The sequence below is a fragment of the Chelonoidis abingdonii genome, chromosome 2 (assembly GCF_003597395.2).
Source record: "Chelonoidis abingdonii isolate Lonesome George chromosome 2, CheloAbing_2.0, whole genome shotgun sequence".
Taxonomy (NCBI): domain Eukaryota; kingdom Metazoa; phylum Chordata; order Testudines; family Testudinidae; genus Chelonoidis; species Chelonoidis abingdonii.
Genome location: NC_133770.1, coordinates 25,605,427 through 25,631,802, shown reverse-complemented (window position 1 = coordinate 25,631,802; position 26,376 = coordinate 25,605,427). Strand labels below are relative to the sequence as shown.

Here is a 26,376-nt window from a genome sequence, read left to right as displayed (position 1 = left end):
AGGTTTGCCATAGTGAAGCTGCCACATTTCCCCCGCCCCCCCCTGCCCCCAAAAAAAGTTTGGCAGCAGAATAACCTTCAACAGGAACAATATTATCTCTTCAAATGTAGCGTGGAGTATCGGATGGCTAGTTCTTCAGAGCCCTTATGACCCAGAGACATAGGCAGTGTCATTATTAGTGATGCATTATAGTTCTGAAAAGCTCTTGATGATGCAGACTCTCCAGGTTAACTCTACTGTGCATAATGACCAGAAAGGAGAAAGAAATTAAACGAGATACAGAAAAGTGAAAGAAATGTGCACAAATAAATACATTTGATAAGTGCCCTCTTTTCTCCCATTCAATTGTTGAAGCAAAAATAAGATTGCAGTATAAAGGATAAAGGCCTTCACTTGCTTGTGCAGTCTGAAAAAGAACGATGAGTAAAGTTATCTGAGGGGATCTTACAAGGCAAACTCAGATTTTTTTTTTTATCTTTCAGAATAAAGTAAAAAATATTACTATAAATCTCTATTTTTTTGTTTCTCCTTTTCCAAAAACCGATAATTCCATTATGCTGCAAACCTTTCAACTTAGGAGCACTATATTTGATTATAATTTTTTTTTATCAAATATAGATAATGTATTTTGGAGATTCAAGAGCCAAGTCATTCTGAGAGAGAACACGGATGAAAATGATCCACCATTTTGCATTTTTCCCGATGTGCAGCCTCTGACTTGCCCCTTTCCTTTTAGTGCTGTTCGTTTCCAAAATTGCTTGTGATTGTTCTATTATGGCTGCTTACAGTATTTATCTAATGTAGTTTGGTGTCATTTGCCTGCTTTGTCTGATTTTCACGAGAGAAGTACATGTGCCACCATTAGAGATGTAATCTTGTGTCTGCTGCACAGAGGTCTCATGAAAGCCACATTTCAAAGATCTCCTATTTCAAAGGTACCTGAAAGTATAAAATAATTTAGCTTTATCCAGCTATTGTTGGATGTCATGCAAGTCCGTCAGGCATATGGTCTTTCTTAGAAGCTTTACTCCTTTGTGAGAATTAAAGGAACTTTCTGATTGAATTTAGATGGCCACTAATTTATATGACATGAATGACAACTGGCCTGATTCTGCTCTCTTTGAAAGCAATGGGGAATTTAGCTATTAACTGGAATTTCAGGATCAGGCCCTCTGTGTGATTTAAGTTTTGTCTGGCCTAAGGTAATTTGCATCACCAGCTACCTCAGTGTTAGTCCATAAGGTAGACATACTGCACCAGTGCTAAACAAGGTCTGTGGACTGTGCTGATGTCAATCAGTCCAATAATTTTTGGGGCCAGCGCCATCTCACATTGCTGTCACACAACTACACCGAGGGTTTGCACTGACATCGCTGAATTTTCTAGTTGCACTGGTGAAAAAAAAATCATAACCCACTACTCTATAACCAACCCACAACCCAGGATAGATAGTGCCAGAGACAAAACTTTTAGAGAAAGCAGAGAATGATTATTCTTGATTCATTGCGTTTATGAAGGTGAAGGACAAACTGTGTCTGTTCACGAACGCATGGACCAAGGATTATAAAATAAAATAAAAAAACAAATGGGAAAAGACAATATGAATTATAAATACAAATAACCCTCTGAATTTTCCTATTCAGTGGTGCATAATCAATACAAATTCCTTTCAAACCTGTATATAGTGTGAAACAAAAGCTATCTTTCTTTTCATGCATCCTGGTTTCAATATCATTATGTACAGTAATTGGGTCTGTAAAAACCCTATTAGGAAAAGAGAAAGAAGAGGTGTTAAATACAGAACCAACCCTACTTCCCTTAGAAAAGCAGATCTGAGGCAAAATGTTTCACAGCTTTTAAATAAGAAGGGATCTTCAAAGAAGGATAGCTCAGCCTTAGGAAGGTGGTGCTATCTATGGAAAACCAGCCATGGTGGGAAATGGTTAGCTATTTCAATGGTCCAGGAAAATAAGACACAGTTAAGGCTGACTTCTTCCCCCTCCCCAGTTCAGAGCTTCCATAAATGGGTTTGAACCCTAGGAGAAGAGACCAAGTTATCTCAGATCATCTCTTATTAACATGACCTTTTCAGTGGCTCATTTCCAGCGAGGCTGTTTTTATAGCTCTGATGTTTTATATGGCTGAAATTTATATGGCAAGATTTGTCTTTTTCTAATTTGACTTTTTTTTCACTTTAGAAAGTAAAAAAGGAGCTAATCACTAAGGCCCTGATTTAGCAGCCCATGCCCATCCCTACTAAGCAATGCACTTAAGCACCGTGATGAGACTTAAACATAGGCTTGAAATTTAGCACGTGCTGAAGTGCTTTGCTGAGCTGCAATTGCAGTTGTTGTGCACATAGGGATGTTGTGCAAATAGAGACCCCTGCACTCACAGTAAGTCCCATTGGCCTCAGTGGGTATGTCTATACTGCAATTAAAAACCCATGGCTGGCCCGTGTCGGCTGACTCAGGCTCGCAGGGCTTGGGCTAAGGGTCTATTTAATTGTGTTGTAGACAGATGGGCTCAGGGACCCCACAAAGGGGAAGGGTCCCAGAGCCCAGGCTCCAGCCTAAGCCCAAATGCCTATAAACAGCACGATGAGCCTGAGCCCTGCAAGCCTGAATCAGCTGACGCAGCACAGTCGTGGGTGTGTAACTGAGCTGTAGGAATACCCAGTGGGGCTCCACACAGGCATCCACCCTCACAGAACAACCTGCAGGATTGAGACCTTATTGTTTTGATGGAAGCAGTTGTTCACTGTTTAATCAAAACACCAGGATATGACCCACTGCCATTTGGAATATGAAGCAGACTCTGAGGGCTCATATGTGTCGGTAAGGCACAGCCCGGAGCTGGGGGCGGTGCAAAGTTGCAATGCTCCAGCAGAAGCTCCTCCTTCCCTTAGCAAACAGCTAGCTTCCCACGCCCCTGCACAGCCTCACACAGTGCCGTAACAAGGGCGAGGTGAGTGAGGCACTTCCTCGGGCGTGCAAAGTGGAGGGGCGCAGCTCTACCATGATTGACGGATCTTCGGCAGCAGCTCTACCGCCGCTGCTTCTTCAGTGGCAATTCGACGGCGGGTCCCTTGGTCCCTCTCGGAGAAAAGGACCCACTGCCAAATTGCCACTGAAGAATGAATGAAACGGTGGCAGCAATTCAGCGGCAGGTCCTTCCCTCTGACAGGGACTCGGGGACCTGCTGCCAAATTGCCACTGAAGAATGAATGAAACGGTGGCAGCAATTCAGCGGCAGGTCCTTCCCTCTGACAGGGACTCGGGGACCTGCTGCCAAATTGCCACTGAAGAATGAATGAAACGGTGGCAGCAATTCAGCGGCAGGTCCTTCCCTCTGACAGGGACTCGGGGACCTGCTGCCAAATTGCCACCAAAGAGCCTGGAGCCGGCCCTTGCTTCGGGCGCAGAAATTCCTTGTTACAGCTCTGGCCTCACAGCTCTGTCGTCCAGAGTTTAGTGGAGGCAGCATCATGGCCACACTCCTTTGGGGTTGTCATGCATCTAGTGTATGGGGAGACTTTGGAAAGGCCCCCTTGTGTAACACTAGGGGAATCAGGAGGGAGCGGTCTCTGCACTCCCCTGAACACAGGGACTGTAACTGAGCCTGGTCCTTATGCAGATTTCCCATGAGTTACAGCTGATGAAATACAGGCAGCCAGGCATAGAGATGCTCTGTTTTGTGTCAGGGATCAGACTGGCAGCTGGACAGCCCTCAGTCTGGTCCCACACTGAGCAAACTTCGACTGGACCAGGGCATATGGCCCACTACATTTTGACTCCTAGAGGAAGAAGAAGGGAATAAATTTAAATGTACTAGCAGTACAGTGAATCGCTTCGTGACAGAGCGTATGTTTTTCATTGTTGCTTGTTTTTTCAGTTTGCTACCAACCAAGCCCCAAGGATGCTTAAACTTGATTGGGTCAAACTTGGTTCTCAGTTACACTGCACTACTGCATTGATGCCAGCGGCAGTACATGAGCGCAACTGAGAGCTGAATGTGGTTTGTTGGCTCTGCAGTTAGAAAATGCTCCCTCTATCTTCCCCATTGCCCCACCACCAACATTGCTTCATTGTAGGTGCTCTTTCCTATTGCTTTTCTTTGACATAGCTCATCCTTTACAGCAGTAATTACTGCCAACGTGCAGCTCTGGTTTCTCCAAGCCTGATTTGCACTGATCTAATATTTTTGCATTATTAGTTATTGCTGTTGCAGTAGCAAAGAGTACCTGCTATTGAACTTGACAGGAAAAATCTCACTTATTCAAACAAGGATCTTAGCCCTGGAGAATAGACTAGAACAAATTATAGCCTCAAGTACTGGAAAAGGATGTTTGATCATCTCTTAGGCTGGGTTTGTGATGTAAGTAATACAAAGGTCTCTGTTGTGGCTAGAGCTGATCAATTTCTTCACTGAAAATAAATTATTCAGTGAATTTTCCCATTTTTCTGTTTCTGAATCATTTGTGAATCAATTCTGATTTGTAGCAGCATGTTTGCTGTTTGTAAGCATTGGCCTACGTGGCTAATTTGAACAGATTTCAGCACAGGGTTTTTTTACAAGCTATTCACTTGTACTATTAATTATCCATTTTGAGTGTTTATCTAAGTAACATGGCAGCATTTATGCTCCCTCTTTGGATAAGAGAAACTTTTTTAACGGGTGGCTATGACTAATACACGTGAGGAAGGAGTTATTGGCCCAACAATCACTCATGACATTCTAGGAATTCATCAATATTGTAATAGATAAACCAGTCACCATCCAAATACTCATGAAGAACTATTAATATGATCATACAAATATCAGCCCAGTGAATGGGCCATGCTTATTAATGAAAACATCTGTGAATCTCTTTTCATGCTATTATGCCAGCTCTAGCTTGACATTGGATTCCTTGATGACAACAGTAATGTGGGATTTTCTGTTTGTTTACTGACAGGTACCAGCAGTGCAGAAGTAAAGGAAAACCGAAATGTTGGCAACCTGGAGGATCATCCGATATCCTCTAATGACAGGTCAAGAGTGGGCACACCTAGCATTAAAAGGAAAAGACCATTAGAGGAAGGCAACAATGGCCATTTCTGCAAACTCCAACTCATCTGGAAGAAAGTCTCATGGTCAGTGACACCAAAGAATGCCCTGGTCCAGCTACATGAACTTAAACCGGGTTTACAATACAAAATGGTTTCCCAGACAGGCCCAGTGCATGCTCCAGTCTTTGCTGTTGCTGTAGAAGTAAATGGGCTGACATTTGAAGGTACAGGACCCACGAAAAAGAAGGCCAAAATGCGAGCCGCAGAACTAGCACTGAAATCTTTTGTTCAGTTCCCAAATGCATGTCAAGCTCACTTTGCCATGGGGAACTGTTTTAACCCATCCACTGACTTTACATCTGACCAGGCAGACTTTCCAGATACTCTGTTCAAGGAGTTTGAACCGTCTGCACACAGCGAGGACTTTTCGGTCTATAACCCGGTTAATAATGAATTGCTTTCTACTGCTTATCGGCATGGGAGGTTACTCTGCCACACATTGGATTTAATGGGCCACGCTAAGCAAAACAAGCACAAGATGGCATCCACAGCTGAGAGCGAAAAGAACCCAGTGGTGTTGCTAAATGAGCTGCGATCAGGACTGAGGTACGTCTGCCTTTCAGAGACTGTGGAGAAGCAGCATATCAAGAGTTTTGTGATGGCAGTGAGAGTGGATGGGAGAACATTTGAAGGCTCAGGACGTAGCAAGAAGCTGGCAAAAGGCCAAGCAGCACAAGCTGCGCTGCAGGCCCTCTTTAACATTCGGCTGCCCAGTCACCTTCCCAGCAGGAGTAAATGTAACCATTTGCCACAGGTGAGAGTTCTCAGGTAGCTGCTACTAAATGGGAGGAATTCTTTAGATTAATGTGATTGTTAATGTTCTCACTGTAGTTCATGAATGATCATACATACCATTCTTCCCAGTTATCGAAATACCAATTTACAAAAAACCCCTTTCTTTGCAGGAACAGCCTTACGCCACACACAAAGGCCTATGTGCTTATTTGAAAATCATTAGGAGAAATTTACAGGCTTTTCCATAGAATGGATGGACGAACATAGAGAAAATAAAGGGAATGTCAGCATTTCATCTTACCAGAGATAATTATTGTATTGATACACGTGATGAAGGTACTTTTTGTAATGATGCAACATTCTTGTAAGAAAGGAAAACATAAGTGAAAGCTAATGGGATCTCTTGTTTCTTTTCTATAAAGTTACGCTTTCCGGAGAGGAATACCATTCTGCAGAGTTGCTGGTGACAAGGAATGTGCCTTTTCTCAAGCCTGATCTTTAGACAAGTCTGCCACTTGCAAAGCTGATAGATAGATAGATAGATAATGTGTATATATATCTATATAGTGATAGATAGCAGCTGTGTTTGTCAAGCTTCTAACAGAGAGAAGATTGCAAAGATTCCTACTTTTTTGGAGATAGTAGAGATATAGAGATAGATGGCAATATATAGATCAGAGGCCTAATCAAACTGTGATGGTTTGTCACATGCCAAAGACCATCATGGTGCTATATTCTCATACTTGTATGAGTTTGCCAGGTTCAAAGAAACTGATGTTTTCTGGACATGGAGGAGCCCTACAGAGGTCCAAGTGATTGCTTAGAATTGTACCAACAGTTTTACTGTACCAGTGCTAGAGTCCGCTGCCTGCATTCACTAATGCTATGGAGAATGCTATGCTGTGCTACATGAAACTGTCTGGATTATAAAGGGAAAACAGGGAGTTGTTTAACCGTAGAGGTTAAAACAGAGGATTGGGAATCAGGAGACCTGAGTTTCATCCCCCAATCTGCTGCTGGTTTACCACTTAACGCCAGTTTCCCCATCTATCAAATGGGGATGTTACTTTGCAAATTTCTTTAAGAATCTCAAGAGCTACGTAGATGAAAATTAGTAGTAGTTGTTATCATTAGCATTAGTAAATGAGAATGGCTTTCCAAAATAGACCATGATTTCCATGCCAGTATACCTTCTAATTTATACCAGCACACTGCACTCCTTGTGAAAGAATCACTTTATTTCAGCAATATAAATACAGAAAACCACACCACCATCACAAGCATCATAAATAATTGGCTTACACAGTGCTTCATGTCCTTTTCAAAATGCTTGGCAAACATTTGCTATGGGATCTTCCTCACAGCACTCTTCTTATTAGGAAGAGTCTATACTTCAGCGCTACTCAGATTCCAGTGCTCAGGCTAGTGGCATGGGGCTCTTCTGCACACAGGTGCAGCCAGTGATAAGACTAGCATCAGCATGGACTCCTAGGGTATGTTTTTCAGAATCACTCAGTGTTGGTCTAACTCTGCGTCCATTTGAAGTCACTGGAAGGATTACAATTCTTCACATGCATAGCAAATCTCCCCTACACAGTTTCCTATGCTAACCACCTTTGATCACATGTATAATAATGTTTACTTTTCTGAGGTATCAGCCCACGGCCCATCCATACTTTTTCAAGGATGTTTCCTTCTTGTCAATAGAATATGAAGAATAATCGCAGATGCCTTTGTGCTTCTGGTTATAGATGACTATGCTACCCACAGAGAATTTTGCTGGACTATCAGATATCTGCTGTATACTAACAACTCCATTGGAGGCAGGAAGTTGATTTGTCATGTTCAGAAATGACACCAGCTTGCATCATTACCTGTCAATATGACAGGGTGTACCATTCCCTAAGTAGCTGGCCCCATGAGCATCTTCCAGCCTGGAACAGGTGTGGGCCAAGGGGCCATGGCCCTCCCACTTTTGAAAGTGGACGTTTTGCCATAGGCATGCCCCCTGCCTCTCCTCTTTCCTCCAAGACCCCACCCTCGGCCAGGCCAGAAGCTGGAGATCAGCCCAGGTAAGAGCAGCCTGGGGAGCTGATTGCCTGGGTGTAGCCCTTTGGACCCTGACGCCTACTGCCTGGCCAGGCTGGAAGTCAGAGCTAGGTCAGTGTAAGAGCCATGTGGGCAGCTCTGAGGAGCCATGGACCTTCCACTTGCTCCGAGTGGAGGGTTTGGGTAGGGAGGGGCCAGGAACACTGGCCAGGGGTTGCTCTCCAGCCCTCCCCCCACCCCAGGCAGGTGGAGGGGCCTGGGATCTCCAGCCCAGCTCCAACTTCTGCTTTCTACTGCTTATCAGCTCCAACCTCCGGCTTGGCCAGGGGGTGGGGCCTCAAGAGGAAAAGGAAGGGCAGGATGGGACCACAGAGGGGGTAGGGTCTCATGGCCCCCCACACACACACACTTTTAGGACGAATACGTCACCACCAGGGCCGGCTCTAGCAATTTCGCCGCCCCAAGCACGGCGGCACGCCGCAGGGGGCGCTCTGCCGCTCGCCCGTCCCGCGGCTCCAGTGGACCTTCCGCAGGCATTTCTGCGGACAGTCAGCTGGTCCCGCGGCTCCGGTTGACCTGCCACAGGCACTTCTGCGGAGGGTCCAATGGTCCCGTGGCACCGGTGGAGCTGCCGCAGGTGTATCTGCGGGCGGTTCACCAGAGCCGCGGGACCAGCAGACCGTCCGCAGCCACTCCTGCGGCAGCTCCACAGGAACCACCTGCCGCCCTCCCAGAAACCGGCAGAGCACCCCCCTGCAGCGTGCCGCCCCAAGCACGCACTTGGCGCGCTGTGGCCTGGAGCCAGCCCTGGTCACCACTGCTTTCCACCTGGATTGTACGTCTTGCATGGCTTGGGAATTATATATCTTCTTCTTGTGTCTTTTCTTCTTCCTTAGACACACTCCACCCCCCAGCTTAAGCTTCTGGAAGGGAACATGGTAATGAAAAGGTGTCAGTGAACTCTCTCTGTCAAACTTTCTTTTGGATTGTTATATACTGTGCCACCCATAGACTAGTCTGGCACTTTTAATGCCAGCATTCAACATGTCAGCTCAAGGTACCATTAGTACATTGTGAATTTTTCTGACATCCCACTAATCATGTCTACCAGCAGTGACTCATACTGTTCACTAAGGGCCTGATCCAAATCCCGCTGAAGTCAACAGAAGCAAAAACAATGAGGAGTCCCTGTGGCACCTTAGAGACTAACAAATTTATTTGGGTATAAGCTTTCATGGGCTATGACCTACTTCATCAGATGCATGGAGTGGAAAATAGAGTAGGCAGGTATAAAAACAAAGCATCTGAAAAGATGGGAGTTGCCTTACCAAGTGCAGGGGTCAGTGCTAAGAAGGCCAATTCAATCATGGTGGATCGGCCTCATTAGCACTACAAAAAGTAATTTCCCCTCTGTTGATATTCATCCCTTCTTGTCAACTGTTGGGAATGGGCCACATCCACCCTAATTGAATTGGCCTTGTTAGCACTGACCCCCACACTTGGTCAGGCAACTCCAAGTACTAGCTATTCCCTTAACTCACCAATCACTCTTTTTCTGTGCTTTATGTTTTTTTGTATGCAGGTCAGAAAACTGACTCATTGATCCTTGGGATGGCAAACCAGATCAGATATAATGAGAATCAGCTACAGCAGTCACCAAAAAAGTCATATATTTTGTGAAATTTAAATATAAATGGTGCCCACTGTATTCCATTTTTGCATGTCTTTGCACTACAAATAAAATTCTGCCATTGACTTCTCTGGGATCTTGATTTTTGAGCCCTTCGTGTCTGCAGCCTGTCTGGAAGCAGGAAGTGCCAGACATCATGTGGGTCTGTACTTGTGCTATTTCGAGCCCAATTCTGCCGCACCTTGTGCAGTGGTCCCCAAACTGTGGGGCACACCCCCCCAGAGGGGTGCTGAGGAAGGTTTTGGGGGTGCACAGCAGGTTCTGGACAGCTCGCACTGGGGTTGGGGAGAGAGCACCGCTCTGCTCTGCTCTTCCCCCAGCCCAGCTCTGGCCCTAGACACAGCTCTGCCCTCATTCCTTCTCCTCCCCCAGGCCAGCTCTGCCTCTAGCCCCAATTCATCCTCCATCCCCAGTACTGCCCCCAACTGCACCTTAAGCCCAAGCTCCTCTGCTGAGCCAACTGTGCCGTAATTGAGAGGGAGCACGGGCAGATTCCATTACTGGTAAAGGGGAGGGTGCAACAGGAGAAGTTTGGTCACCACTGCCCTAGTGGTTTACAATATTTTATCAGTATTTGGAGAGAAGCATCAGAGCTTTCCAGGCACTTAGGTGAATAGAATCTCAGAATCTTTTGAAGTTTGTGCCATTCTCTGGCCACTCACTGAACAAATGAGCAAAGGCACTTCAATGTAAAAGGGGTCCCTTAGGGCCTCCTGGAGCCACATTCTTCAATCTGTACTATCCTCCTTTCTCAAGGCCTGATCCTAAAGGTGCTGCACATACTGGAAGCCACGAGAGTTGTGGGGATTTGTGCTCTGTCAGGATCAAATTCCCTAGGCTGAGCACTGAAGTCTAGTCCTGCTGTTCTTGATCAGCTCGTTCTCAGGCAAAACAATTAAGTGCCGGAATAAAGAAATTAGGGCAGCAGAAATCCTCAGGAGCAGTCATGACCTAGCTTGCCTCAGCAGCTGCCTGGCCTACTAAGTGTCTACAGAGACTGAAATGTGCCTCTATTCTCAGCAATGGCTTAAACCTTATCAGTTAGCCTGGGCCAAAGCTAAATATGTTGCCTCTCCACCTAGGGGTAGGACATAAAAGCAACCAATGGTCTGAATCTACATGGAATATGTTGGTCATGGTGTCCAGGCAACCAGAAAGGATCTACTGAATCACCCAGCAGAGTCAAAGTAGGATGAGAATGGAAACATTTCATGAAAAAATCAGTTTCCTTTCTCTCAATCACTGAACGTTGCCCCTTGTTTACTGTTGCGCTTGATCTTGACTTGTATGGCCCATAAATGAAGATCACTCCTTGGACTATCAACTTTTATAGGAGCCTGAGGGTTGGTTGTTGTTTTTTTTTCCCCCTTAAAAAACTGTTATTCCTACTCCAAAATTGGAATTAATAATGAAAAATGCTGATATGGCATCACCAAGTCCGCACTAGTGAGAGCCCAGTATATTCCCTGTCGAGAAACTGTGGGATACTTGTAGGCTTTTGTAGTGCAGTGTGCTGATTTCAGAAACATCAAGGTGACCCTCAACTGCACCTGACCAGTTTTCAGATTGTTTTTCTAATCTTATACTCCTCCTAATCTATCTCAGTCAGTGTAAACAGCATTCAACAGCTGAGAAGCAAAATCATTAATTAATATTGCCATAACAAATTAGTAATAGAGGGTGTTCAGATTTCAAATGGACATAAATTAAAAATGAATAGGTGTGAAAATCGCATTCACTCTGCTTTGAAATTGCTTAACTCTGCTCCTGCTGGTTTATATCAAGTGGAGTCCAAAGGATGAGCTGGTAGTTTATGTGTTTAAACATAACCTCATGCGACTGTGCATTGTCTGTGTGTAACTACAGTGAAGCAGAGAAGACTGGTTTTCATTCTGCAAATGAGGTTAACAGTTTGAATCCGGTTAAATCCCATGCTTGCCTAAAGCCTCATTTACAGTCCAGAGCAATCTGAGTATCCCCTTTGTACTGATCCTTTACACTTTGCAGGTCAGGGATTCCTATTAGTCAACTTAAGTAACATCTTAGCACACATTGTCATGTGGAGAATAATCACTGTGTATGGAAAAGACCAATTGCTCATTCCCTCTGAGCCATTTCCTGATAAAGGCCTGTTTCTCTCTAAGCTGCAAACTGGACTTCATTTTCACATTGGATCAGTTGTTCCCTATCCCGCTCCATTATTTCTCTAACCATCCTTGCTGCCAGCTTTCTTGCAGTCATGCCCTCACACCAGTGCTGCAATGAAACCAGGGCTCAGGTTGTCAGTGATAGATTTGATTCTGGTGCAAAGTGAAACGGCATGTAGCTGACAATGTGTTCTCCAAAGCTGTGCCAATGTGCCTTAGGTGAACAGCTTTGTCTACTCAAATGACCAGGCAGATTTTTTTAACCTTCTCCACCCCCATTCTACACAAACAAGGGCAGCAGATAAGGACTTAAGATGCTTCTAACAGAGAGGCAAAGTGGGTAGGGAGGACTGGAAGAATGCTGCTTGAGTTTCAAGCTTCTATCTCCGCCTGTCATCAGCACACACACTCTATGTGGGGAAAGTTGCACAACCAGTTGAAACATTTATAGGATTACCATTTCTTAATGTAGAGCAACTGAAATGGAGCCAACTTGGTGACACAGCAGTAGTGGACTAGGTATTATTAGTAGTATATTTGTGTTGCAGTGATACCCCAGAGCCCCTCTCATAGACCAGGACTCCATTGTGCTAGGAGCTGTACAAACACAGAGCAAAAAGAAATCCCCTGCCCCAAACAGTTTACAATCTGAGTGAGAGGCAAGGTGGGTTAGGTAATCTCAACTTCTTTGATCCAATAAAAGATATCACCTCACCCACCTTGCCTTTCTAATATCCTGGAACCAACATGGCCACAACTGCAAACACTTTAAGTAAAAGACAAGAGACAACAGGTGAATACAGAGAGACAGGGAACATGAGAACAATGTAGGAGAATTAGATGAAGAAAAGTGAATGCTGAAGGGTATCTAAGGAAGGAGGACATCTCTGGGCATGGCACATTATCTTGCTCAGGTAGCAGTGTCAGTTTTAGGGGGGGAGGGAATGTGTTTTATATTTTCAGTGGCAAAAAGGTAACCATCAGCTGCTGAATGAATTAAAGTAGCCTGGTGAACAAAGCGCCCAGGCCAAGAATGTCCAGCCAAAGCAGCATGTCAAAACTCTACATAAACAGAGGTAAATATAGCTGTGAAGGTCTGGTTGTCAAAGGAACCTGACCATGCCGTTTGTGACACCTAAAATAGCAGTCCATAGGTATCACCCAGACAAAGTGGTTTTTCAGATCCAGGAATCCATTTACTGCGCCCCCTGATGGATAGCTGCTTCACTGCCCATTCTGTTCATGCTTTGGGCACTCCATCATCTCCCATTTGCCTCCCCACTGGGTGTATGTTTCCTTCCTACCACGTATTTCCCCAGTCTCCTTCCCCAGATGTTCCCTGCCATGGTTCTGTCCCCCAACCCTCTGCTGCCACTATCTGCACAGAGAGGGAAGAACTGCAGCAGTAACCTGTAGAGCAGAGATTCTGTAAACTCTCCCCTGCTCATAGCGCCCTCTACAGGATAAGATTCTAATTGGGCTGCTAGTGTGCTTAAAGTTAAGCATCTGTGACAACTGTAGCACCATCTGGGTGTCAGACAGAATGCCACAGGGCAATTAAACCGACAAATGGGGACAGACGCGTTTGGAAGGGTGAGATGGCAAAACCAAACAACTTAACAGAGAAGCATAAGTGTACCACTTGCCTAACTAATGCCAGATGGTTAGTGATTTGTAATAATAATAATAATTATTATTAATAATAATAAATATTTAAATGTTCATGGGCATTTGTGGCTCTTTATAAATCATATTTATATTTTCCAGGGGAAAATGTACATGAACTAAAGGAATATTTTTCTCAGATATAAAGACCTTACCTTGCTAACTAGCAGAAAAGATCCATAGCTTTCTACAATACACTGGTAAAATGATGGATGCTCAGTTTTTCTTTGATAATTAAACTGACAAGTGCTTTGTGATGGAAGCATATGTAGAATTGTTGTCAAATGACTCGTCTGCCAGTGAATGCTGGGTGCTGGCAGCTCTTGTAGTGTAATTTTTAAATCATTATTCCATCCATCCATCCCAGCAGCCAGCATTTGCTTTCTTCTCCTCAGAATATATATTATTTATTAAGTGAAAATAGTAAGACACAGTATGGACCCTGATAACTTTCACGATTTACTAGTCTGAACCAAACTCTCCTATCCGGGGAGCTGATATTAGAGATTACCTGATTTGTGGAGAACTATTATTTGTATGAAGCATTGTGGTGAGAGAGTTTGTTGAGAATGATTAGGTCTCGGGCAATGAGCTGGGCTAGTTATTACATAAAAGCTCAAATCCCAGTCCAGTGTCATCATCACATAAAACTTCCTTTAAAAGCAGCCACTCTTACAGCTGTCAGAGTCTAAGTTGTTGCTTTTCTGGCTCTGTAAGTGAGCTAGGGACACGTCAAAAAGCTCCTGGCAAGTTGGACCTTATTAAAGCTCCAGCTTCCTCTTGGACTTGTGTCCTTTACATTGTTTATGATCCTTCATTATTATCTATTTAGCAGAAGCTATGATCATTTTGCTCCACTAAATGGGAGATGTAATAACTAGTGCCTGTTGTGAGCCTTTCTCTGGCTTGGTTCTCTACAGACCCTTCTCTGTTTGAGATGGACTGTTACAGTCATTCCAGAATTACATTCTTTATCTGTTTATCACAGTTATCCTCTCGGAAGACTTAATTGTTCAAACGGCTTCTTCCTTCCAGAATGCAGAGTAACAATTTGAATCAGGCAACCTCTTGTTTTATGATGACTGACTCCCTCTTGTGGCACTCCTGCCAACTGTATGCAATGCATTCTGCTGCTTTGTAATGAGACTGATTGAGAAAACAAAATTACAAAGCACCTAGAAATGTTCACTCCCTAAGATCATTCCAATACCTGAATATTCAAGTAATTCTCTTTTTAAGATGATATGTTGTCACACATAATAGTAATTGTGGATCAGTTCATTGTTACAGCCTGGTAGGGAACTTTCTTAATTGTTTTCTTTTACAGTCTTTTACAGTAGAGTTCAGATATTAGGGTGTCATTCTATCATCATTTTGGACAGCTCCCCGACCCTTTGGCCTCAACCAAACTACTCATGCAACATTACAGTATAAAAAGGGCTGTAATTCGGAATATATACTGTAGATATATCAAGAGATAGACCATTTGGGTTTATACAGCCCATAAAATGCACATTCTATAGCATATATTTATATTCCTTATTTTCAGGAGGATTGATGGCCAACAGACCCAATTTACTTTGGATGTGAGAGTGCTCAGCCCTCTGAAAGTGAACCTTGGGTGTATAAATATATTGTATCCAGTGTGATCAGTGTATGTGCATATGCACAGATGCAGATACATTTGTTCAGCTAACCAAAAGTACAGAACATATTATCAGATAGTGAAGTCTTTTGTTGTTCAGCAAATGCTTTCTTTATCTGGATAACCTAGGAGTGGGCACACAGTTTCAAGAGACAGAAAATTAGATATAACTAGTTATTTTTCTTTCTCATTTATGAGATGGATTATGAGAACATTCATTAAAATAAAATATTTTTCATAACTATTGAAAAAGCTAGATAGGAAATAATTTTGTATAATCTCTAATTTTCAGGTGGAGCAAGAATTCTGTTACTGGGATTGGAATTTAGTTGGCTTATATGTATGCTTTTTGTACGCTACACCATTCAGTTAAAAGAATGAATATTCTCAATGCTACCCTCATCACATGATACAAAGCAACAACTTTGAACTCTGCCAAAGAAACACATTAATGTATGCATCAACCTTTGTTCCTTCTGCAATGTTCTCTCCCTCACTTTAAACACCTCCTCGTTATTCTGAGCCAAATTAGTATGTTTTTTTTCCCTTTGTTCTTCTTATTGAAAAGTTAGATTTTTGCTTAAAGCAAAAAAGTGCTGAGCCTAGACAACTGTCTCCTCATTCAGTGTAGAGGGTCTGGTAAGATTGCAGCCTGTGGTGATTGCTCTTATCCCATCAGATCCTGCGCAGACTCTAGCCAAGCAATCAGTTCTGCTGAAGGCAAAAGAAGCCATTGTCAATATTTGTTATATGGGGATTCTGCCTTGAAGCCAAGTAGGAACCAAAAATGCCAGCCACAACTACAGTTCTTCCATGGGGACGCAGAATACATCCCTTGGTATAAATTCATCATATACTTTTTCTTTCTTTTTTTTTCTTTCTCATTTTGAAACTAAGGATTGTCTTCACCTACCTGACTTATAAAAGAGAGAAAAGAGTGGAAGGAGTGTATAGCTGGAATATATGTGTTTAAGTCAAATGAACTGTGAGAGGTTGTTTCTCACCGGTTCCTATTTGTTCACAAGATTGGTCAAAGAATTACCAGAATTTCTAGTTTCTCTGCATATGGCGCTTCATTGTTCAGCTGCTATTATTAGACGCTCTTTTATGAACTGACAGTGATGAGCTGCCAAAATCCTAATAACTGATTCCCTACCGGGTCTTCGGCAGTGAGGGGTCCTTCCCTCGCTCCGGGTCTTCGGCGGCACATCGGCGGCAGGTCCTTCAGTGCGAGTGAAGGACCTGCCACAGAAGTGCCACCGAAGACCTGGACCGAGTGAAGGACCCACCGTGGAAGTGCCACTGCAGACTCAGAGCACCGCCCAGTGAGTACAAGCCCCATGTGCCTCCCAAAACAGCCTGTCCCCCCCAATCTGACCCCTACTCATGTCCTGTACCCAACTGCCCCCTCAGAACCTGCAACCCATCAACCCCCCTCGCTCCTCGTCCCCTGATCACCCCCTCCCGAGACCTCCCTACCCTAACTGTCCCCCAGGACCCCACCTCCTACCCAACTCGCCTCGCTTCCTGTCCCCTGACTGCCTCAACCCCATCCACCACCACCCCGACAGACCCCCAGAATGCCCACGCCTACCCAACCTCCCCCATTCCCCCAGAACCTCCACCCCCTTCAACCGCTCCCTGTCCCTTATCCAACCCCTCCTCCCAGCCCCGGCACCCTTACCGTGCTGCTCAGGGCAGCATGTAAAGATGCTGTGCAGCCTGCTGGAGCTCGCAGCCCCACCTCCTTACCATGCTGCTCAAAGTGGCAGGAGCTGCAGAGCTGCCCAGGAGCGGTCCAGAGCGCTGGCACTGGTGGCGTGGCACACTGAGGCTCTGCCAGAGGAGGGAAAGTGGTGGAGGGGCCAGGGGAGCTTCCCCAGCCAGGATTTCAGGCAGGCCGGACAGGACGGTCCCGCGGGCTGGAGTTTGCCCACCCCTTTAACAACCGGTTCTAAACCGACTTCTAAATTTAACAACCAGTTCGCGCGAACCAGTGCGGACCAGCTCCAGCTCACCACTGTGAACTGTGCACTGTTACTCATTAAAACAATTATAATCAACTCCTTCCCTTCCTATGCAGGTCACTGCTTTATTAGATTAAATATGATGAATAATGTGCATCTCAAAGGCCTTGTGGGGAGACTAGAGCCAGCAACATTGGCCTCATTTCATGGCTGATAGTTTTTATCTGAATCAACTGCATTATACTTTTAAGGAATAATCCTTATAGGCAGTTAAGAAATTAACACATTGAATCAACTTTGGTTGGTGAGAGACAGGGCTGGTTCTAACTTTTTCGCCACCCCAAGCAAAAAAAAAAGAGTGCCGCACCGCTGAAACACCCCCCACGAGCGACGCGACGCCGTAACACCTGCCCGAGCGCCACACCGCCATAACACCCGTCCAAGTGCCGCGCTGCTGAAACACCCCCCTGAGTGCTGTGCCGCTGTAGCACCCCCCTGAGCGCCACGCTGCCGAAACACCCGCCCTGAGCGCCGCGCCGCCGAAACACCCTCCTGAATGCTGTGCCGCCGTAACACTCCCCTGAGCGCCGCGCTGCCGAAACATCCCTCCGAGCACCATGCCACTGTAACACCCCCCTGAATGCTGCACCGCCGTAACACCCCCCGAGTGCTGCAGCACACCATCAAAACACGCCCCCGAGCACCACGCCACCATAACACCCCCCCGAGGACCGTGCTGCACCACCGAAACAAAAACAAAACAAAACAACCTCGAGCGCCACCCTGCCGAATCAAAAAAAAAAACAAAAACAAGCGCCTCCCACCACCCCAAGATTGGCCACACTTACAAGGTGCTGCCCCAAGCTCATGCTTGGTCGGCTGGTGCCTGGAGCCAGCCCTGGTGAGAGAGACACCCTTCTGAGCCACACAGACCTCTTCTTCAGATCTATGAAAGGTACTCCCAGCATCACAGCTAAATGCAAAGTGGAATGTATTGTTTAGCATAAGTAGTTAGTAAGTAAGGGGCCATTCAAAGTAGGGTGGCCTATTAACACTTCTACAGTCATGGAAAAGAAAGAGGGGATTAATGGGTTGCAGAATGTTGTAATAAGGCAGGGGTGCCCAACCTACTGTGTACATGGCCCACCAGAGCATTTCGTAAGGCCTGCTGCCTGCTTCAACACAATATCCTAACAGTCAATTCATGAGCATTCTGTGTTCTTTCCTTTTTGTTCCTGTTTTCTATCATTCTAATATATGTTTTATGCACCGATTTCTTTATATGTTTTTAAATAGATAATACCATATATAGAAACAACCTATCTAAATACATACAAATCAAGCTGAACTTAACATATAAATCAGTACAGGTGACTTTAAATCTTACTGAAATATGTAGAATATGTTTGGCCACACAAGGTTGTGCTTAGGTTTATGTGGCCCTTCTATGTAATAAGGTTGGGCACCACTATAATAAGCAATAAAGCCAGTGTCTCTGTTCAGGCCATGATTTTTGTCTAGCAGGGTTATGAATTTAAGCTCCCAGACAGGCTTAAATTCCCAGACGAAAGTCATCTACATCCATTGTACGTGTCATCAAACCCATGCTAAATTGACAGATGAAGCATGAACTACCCTAAGAGCAAGATAATACCCATGACAACTTCTAACAAAGGATAGTTATAATAATAATGGTGGTGACGTTATTATAGCAAGGTGAACTATGTGTGACTCATGCCTGACAGGTCACCATACTGATACCCAGCCACACTTACGTCCAGGGCCATTATCACCCAAGACAAAACTATACATCTGGTGCATGCAGGTAGTGACTTGTGTAACATATGTCAGTAGCCTCAGAGCCCAAACCCAAGTTTTTGTTATCCCCTGCCAGGGTTGGAAGCACATAAAAACACAGCTGTATTTTGCTGCCATGTGTGGCAAAGGTTGTTCTACCTGCTGCGTTCAACTGCTGCCCAGCCGTCATACAAAACACAGTCCTTACCCTACTCAAACAATGGCACTAATATTGTCTTATTATTATAGGCTGGTATCAGAGAATTGCTGATAACAGTCCAGTATCTCACTGTCTTGGAGAAAGTCTTCCCTGTACCTGTACTAGTTTGCCTTCACTCTGAAACACTGTTTAGCTGCACTTGTTGATGAGGTTGGGTTTTGTCTGTAGAGTTCGTCATTGTCAAGCTACCAGCAACGTGACATGAATTGTTAAAAGAGTTTTTTGCCCAGAATGTGCCTGTCTTTTCCAAAAATGAGTTGTTCTTTACTGCCATACCCTCTGAACTTCATTTATATCCTATTATCCACACATCTCTGTGTTCAGGGTGCCAAATCCAGCAGTACTTAGGCAACCCTCTCACTGATTTTTATAGGAACTTTGCCAGAATAAGGTCTGCAAGATATTGCCCAGGACAAGCATCCAGGACCGGCTCTAGGCACCAGCAAACAAGCACATGCTTCGGGCAGCACAATTCCAGGGGCAGTAGGAGCCCTGTAGCAGAAGAAGCCCTGCACATTTATGGTGAAGGTGTCTCTGAACTCAAAGTAATAAGCCAGCATCACGGTCCCTGCCATGATCACCATCTGGAAGTAAAGCTGGTGAGGGCAGATGGCACAGGCATTCTGGCTCCGGCGGCCATGGCAGCCCCCCTCCCTGTCTGCGTGCTCCGCCCGCTCCCTGGCACCATCCACTGGGGGAGGAAGCAGCTAGTCCCAGCCAGCAGCGGCAGTGGTGCCCGGGCGCAGGCTGGAGCACATGGGAAGCGCAGGAGGCTGATTAGTTCCAGGCAGCAGCTCAGTTCATGGGCTAACGCCGGGCAGCTGCACGAGCACAGTCCTGGCACAAGCCCATGTCCATGGGCAGCTCCTGTCAGGCAGCTGCACCCGGGCACAGCTTGTGCACTGGGGAAGCAGGCGGCAGCTAGACCCAGGCAGCAACGCCAGCTCCATCTGGGCACATGCAGGGGAAGGCGGGTCCCCTCCCTGGAGCAGCCCCTGGCCTTTGGAGCAGGGAGCCCAGCTGAGAAGCGGATCCAAGGGTTCCCCTCTCCAGTGGCTCTGGGGCCCCAGCGTTTGAGCCAAGCCTGCCCCCGGGCAGGTTCCTGGTGTCTCTGCCAAGCACCAACCTCCCACAGGAGGGAGCAGGGTGGGAATCCCAGTCACTCCGAGCCCACCAGCTCAGCCCACATGAGCCTGGCTCCGGGCAGACAACGCAGCTGCTGCTCCTGGGCTGCCAAATCCACCACCCTTTCCCCTCTTAGAATTTTGTGTCATTGTCCAAACAGCTGGAGCAATAATTGTCCCTGCTGAGCAACCTTGTGCACAGCCTCTACCGCTGCCTCCTCCACTTAGCTACTTCCTAGACTTGGCGGTGCCAAGCTGTCCTCCATGCCAGCGATGCCAGCCCTGTGAGAAACACGCACACACTGTCAGACTCCTCATCATCTGCTTTAACCTCGCTTTCCAAATTGCTGCATGGAGATTCCAGGGAGTTTAGTAAAGGGCACTCGCCCCCTGCCCCCCCGTCCCCATCCCTGCCCAAAACTTTGCCCTATTGCAGTTTGTTTGCAAGACAAGCATATTGATGCTGCCTCTTTAGTGCCAACACTGGGTGCAGCTCGTGATCAGCAGGCAGTAGGCAGCTCTCTAGAGGACCCTCGAGACAGTCTCACCTGGAGCACTCCAGTGGGCAGTGAGAGGGAGGGAGAGCCTCAGAATGGACTGAAAGCTCCCCAGAGCCTATTTCACCACCAGGCTTATCGAATTTTAATTTAGTTAACAAGGTTGGACTATAAGAGGCTGATCCCAAATCCACTGAAGTTGGCAGCCCTCCTTCCATTGTCTTTAGTGAGCCTCTGATCAGACTCTAAGCACACACTTTCTATGCTCTGCTTCTTATGTGAAAACGACGTCATTCCCGGGACAAATATTTAATGAGATGAGCATTAAGAATGTTTAAATTTCTAATAAATGCTCAGAAACCACAATATATTTCTCAAAAGTACTATAACAGCAGTACAATGGTTAAATGCTTTTACTGTGTTCTTTAAGTGCTCTCTATATATGTTTCCTTCATATAAGCTGCTCCAGCACATGAATAGGATCTTACCTGAAAGAGGACAATATCTATTTAACTTTGGTAAAATAAAACAAAGAAATACTCCATCCTTTGGGGAAATCACACTTACATATAAATGGAAAAAGGAGTCTTATTTAAAAATACAATGGTAAATTCTTTTACAGATGTACCGATATATTCTTCAAAAAGTTATGCTCTGAGATCGGGTCTCCAAAAAATAAATACAGATAACAAGTAACTTTCAGGTTGTGGCCAAAAGGACAAAAGCCAGAGACTGTAGTCAAAAAGCTCAAATGGTCTTTTACAAGGCCGCACTGTTAACCTTAAATCCATTTTAAACTTTACTTGGCTTTGTTACTACAATCAATCAGTCTGATCTCAGTTGTGAACCAGATTTGACAGTTATTTTTTCCCTCTCCTGCCAGAGCAAAGGAACCTCCGCAGATTTCGTGTGTGCTTTACCTTTCTTCCTGTGCCATACTAACAAGAAATACTCCCTACAGAAGGTCTGGCTTAGCATAGCATGGAAATGTGGGACTGGAACAACAATAGGGTTGGCAGATTCTGTCACTTTGGTAAAGAAAGTGCTGAATAGGAGAATATATTTAGAAAATGGGGAAAATTATTCTTTCAAACACACATACAGCTTTGAGAAAAGTCAGATTCACTTATACTGAAAAGTTGGACTCAGAATGTAGATTATTCACAGTTGATTAGACCAAGACAAGTGTTTCTCAAACATTCTCAATGCTTAAAATTAAATGAGTACACTAGTAGGAAATTGTTCTATTTCGCTAACTACAAATTGTCTCTTTCCATTTTTTTAAATTTTAAACTTTCAAAAAACAAAAACAAAACAAAAAAATTGCAAAGAACAAACGTGTAAAAAACAAAAAAGGGTGGGGCAGCCAAAATTTTTTTTGCTTGGGGCGGCAAAAAACCTAGAGCTGGCCCTGCAAGCATCCTAGCACTCTGTGCTACTATTCTCTGTGCTGGTGGCAAATTGCCCTTGTTCCCCCATGTACAGGGTTTTAAATGCAGAGGACAACTTAGAGCCCTTAGAAAATGTATTTGTCTAAATTAACATACTCAGTCTAATTGCAAATTTACCAAAGTTCTGAAAGTGAAAGCCAGCAAACCTCCAGGTTGCCATAGAAACACCAAACAGAAAGGACCAGGGGTTTTTACTTTTGGAATACAGTTGTTTTGGTGGTTTGGGTCATAATGATAGAAATTGTTGTGCTAGGAGTTGCCCACTGCTCTTACAGGATAACACCTTCAGCTCTGTGTTTTTCGTCTCGACATTGAGGGAAATTAAAATAAGACAGGGATGTGGACGCTGACGCCACCATGTGTTGTAGGACACTAACAGGGAATAAATGAATTGCATTCCCCCCAAAAACTGACAAGCCAGAGTGCATAAATTTGCCTCTTTAAATTCTGCATTCATGAAAAAAAAAGGAATCTCAGTAAAAAGATTTACTAGTCTTTGACGTAGATATTTTTGCAATCTTTCCTTCTATGAATAGACTAGAGCCAAGAAGAATGTACATTCACAAAAAAATATATAGTTACCTGGAGTTTCCCTTGGATATGGCTATGCATTTACAAGGAACAGAGACCCAAAAAACAAATACTAAGTCCAACATCTATCTTCTATGTATCAGAAATCAAGAAAACAAGCTCTTTTAAAGTGGACAGTTGAGGTTCTTAAAGAGAGGGTCATATAACTACCCGACAGCCTAAAATGAGCATAAATCGAGCATAAATCTAGGCAAAGATGCCAGATTGCCTATTAGGAGTTAACTGCAGTAGGGTGCCCAGATAGCAAGTGAGAAAAATTGGAACAGAGGGTGGGGGTAATAGAAGCCTATATAAGAAACCCCAAATATCGGGTTTGTCCCTATAAAATCGGAACATCTGGTCACTCTCATCTGCACAAATGAAAGGGACCAATTAGTCAAGCATGCTGTAACAACAGGTCACAAGATAAACACCAATGAAGTCAGATTGATAAGCAGAAAAAAAAGCATTGCAAAGATAAGACAGAAGAGCCTTGCAGTCTGCCTTTGACAGAAATTGATATGAGTGAATTAAACACTTATACCACAGTGGTTAGCAGCATTAAGAAAAGGTAAGATGGTGGTGTGGAGAGATCAGTGCTGCTGCTTTATCTGTTACTGAAAGGCTAAAGTGCAGCCTTCTCAGCTGCAAATACAATTGGGTTCTGGTGGAAAAAATGCAACTAATTGAAAAAGATGAAAGCACTTTTCGGGGTGAGGAGGGGGAAATAACACTGGTCTACAATTTTTGAGAAGTCATCTGCTTCAGAGATAAAATGTGGTATTTATTATGTATTTTGATGTGCTGAATTCAAATATGACAATTAAAACAACTGATTGGCTACTGTTTCTAAGATATTTAAGTTTTTACGTTTTATGTTGTGTATTGTGTAGATGTGAGTTTTATCATAAATTGTAACCTAGGTCTTTTATGTGTTTATGGTGCTTTAAAATGATAATATTTCAGCCTGTCGCTGTTTATTTAACACTTTAAAAATCAGCAAAAGGGTTATATAATAAATTTATGGCTGAAAAAAAGCAAAAAACTATTATGTACATAATCTTAGTTTCATATTCAGTGTCTACTCGGCGCTTCTTGGCTTGAATCTTGTTAGTATTAATGGAGCATCTCTTGTCACTGTCCAGCAATAGTCGTGCCAAGCATTGAATGGCTCATTGCCTGATAGCGTTTCTCATTGTTGCAATGCCTGGTGAAATCGCTCGCCGTGCTCGTGCTCACTGCTCCGTTGGTGGAAAAAAATCTAGAGAGAGCGAAAAGTATTTTAGTGCCATGTTGCAACAAGGCTTTTGTATGCCTTGAGGAGGTTTTCAAACCAACACCTGTTAGTTGTCTGCTCTTGTTTCCGAGAAATTTTTTTGCACTACTGAAGGCTTTTCATGCGTCTTTTCCTGCCCGCGTGGCATGGTCAAATGCATAATTCGAAGTAAGTTCACCGTCGAGGCACAACAGACACTTCCTTATCTTAGCTTATTAACTTGAAATTTTTAGGAGGTACTTGAAAGCTGCTGTGTTTTAATGCTTACAAGTTTTTTCATCGACAGCTTGATGTGTAAGGGTGGTAACAAAATTTCCTTGATTCAACAAGTGGTGGATGTGAACACTTTTCCTCCACCCATTGACTGTCCAGATGGCCAATCTTCTTGATGTAGTGGGAATCCTCTTGCACGACTATCCCATTTGCAGAGCACAAACAGCTGGTAAAAAACTTTGTGTTCCATCTGCAGCGCAAGCAGAGAAGAACAACACTTCAATCGCCCAAAGCTGCACTGATGTTGGTCATAGTTTATAGCACCTCAAAAGTTGTTCATGTTGTCATAGGTTTCCTTCATATGGATGCATGCAACGTGGAATTGATGGCAAAAATTGCCATTATGAGCAACGCTTTCAGACTGTCTTCGATGAAGTCAATGAACATCTCCACTCATCTGGGATCGTGAACGATGTTGAGGCTGCCACAATCCATAATGTTGTTGGCAGCTAAGATCACCTTCCATGAAGAAGAATGGGAAAAGATCCTTTTGCAGTCGGAACATGGAAACCATATGCCAAGAGATTCCACTGCTGTAGTCTGGAGCCCAACAGCTAGACTAGAGCCAATCAACAATTTTAAGCATCATTTTCGTTCTCAGTGACCCAGAATTAGTAAAGTTTGACTACATTTATTTCAGAAGCATTTTGGCTGCAGAGCAGTGTAATCAGACATCTTAGGTGAAAATTCAGCACCTTCTGCATCTACAAAAACCTCGAGTCCCACTAGGGAAAATGTGGGAGTTGTTCAGTAGAGTACTGAAGCACAGGGACAAAATCTAAGCTTTGTTTAAAAGAATTCTGTCGGATATATGGCGGAGGGTGTGCTATGATGGTAACTCAGCTGTATTTTATCTCCCATGCTGAGTATCCTAACCAGTGCTTTTATTTCTTTAGAAGTATAGACATTGTCTTTGCATTTGTTTAAAAGATCTGGGTTTGTTTGTTTGTTTTTCCTATCATGAAACTAAGAATATTAACTGGACAATTTTTAAAATAATTCTATATTCCATGGGCCAAATCTGCTGTCAGCTCCACTGGTATAAATCCACAAAACCCCACTGAAGTTAATACCATAACTCCAGATTCACTTGGTTGCAAATGAGATCAGAATTTGGCTCTATGGATTTATAGTGAATAAAATATCAAACTTACCCTGAAATGTGTTGCAGCCATTTCTCATTCCGTCATGCAGCTGATAAATATCTAATCTCCAGGTCAGCCCTCTATATTTAAATATGCACAGCAAGAAGTTTAGCTATCTCCAGCTGAACTATTTCAGTTGCATATCCCTAGTTCATTGCTTCTGGTTCCTATTAAATACAGTTCAGATAAGGTCCGTTTGTATTCTAGTAGTTCTTCACACCTTGCTTCCACTCATGTTAAAAGGTTCTGTTTTGGACTAGAATAACAGTTTGTTGGAAAAAAGTATATGCTTTAGTGATGAAATGCTAAACAACATTAAGACTGGAAGGATAGTGGATTATTATTCTTTCAATGCACTTCTAACTCTCATTAACTCTACTGAGAATCCTGAGTTATCCCATTGAATTTAATTGAGTGCAGGATCAAGGCCAAGATGAGGAGGCTACATCATTCACCAGTGGTAGCGCAGTCAGGCATGAGTGATAAGGCACCTACTCTCGATTGTAGATCTCTTCAAGTAACTACACGCTCTGTTTATGTAACTACCCCCTCTTTAAAAGCTGCCTTCTTTTTTGGCTCTAACTGTGTTGCAGCTTCAGAGTAACTCAGTGCTGGAGACTCCCTGTTATATGCAGTGACAGCCTTAGGCCTACACAACTTTCACACAGATCCAAGCAGGGCTTCACTCTCCAGGGACCCAGCAGCACAAGCTCAGCTTCATCCTGCAAAGAGCTCCATCGGTGATTCCATTTCTGTGGCCCTGTTTGACTTCAATAGATTTCCACTACTCTCCTCCTCTGGTCCCTGCTTAGAAAGTTGAAACAGGAATTGGTGCTATATCCTGGCCTCCCCAGTCCCTGTGCATGTTGGCTTCACTGGAATTCCAGAAATAAAATGAAATAATTTTTAAAAGCCTAGCTCAGGGGTGTTTGGGGTCATACTTATCCGTAGCGATGTTGATGGGATAAATCTGGCACCTGACATATTTTAGAACAAGATATATAAATACATACA

At 44.1% G+C, this 26,376-nt stretch overlaps 1 protein-coding gene across 2 annotated transcripts in view; it reads left to right on the top strand.

Moving 5' to 3' along the window:
• The window catches only part of ADARB2 (adenosine deaminase RNA specific B2 (inactive)), a 447,041-nt gene that overhangs the window by 295,087 nt on the left and 125,578 nt on the right, over positions 1–26,376 (top strand). For both annotated transcript variants that reach the window (XM_075062213.1, XM_032782113.2), the window contains exon 2: positions 4,958–5,865. In XM_075062213.1, coding sequence (XP_074918314.1) covers positions 4,958–5,865 — 908 coding nt within the window. The remainder of the gene's footprint in view (positions 1–4,957; positions 5,866–26,376) is intronic.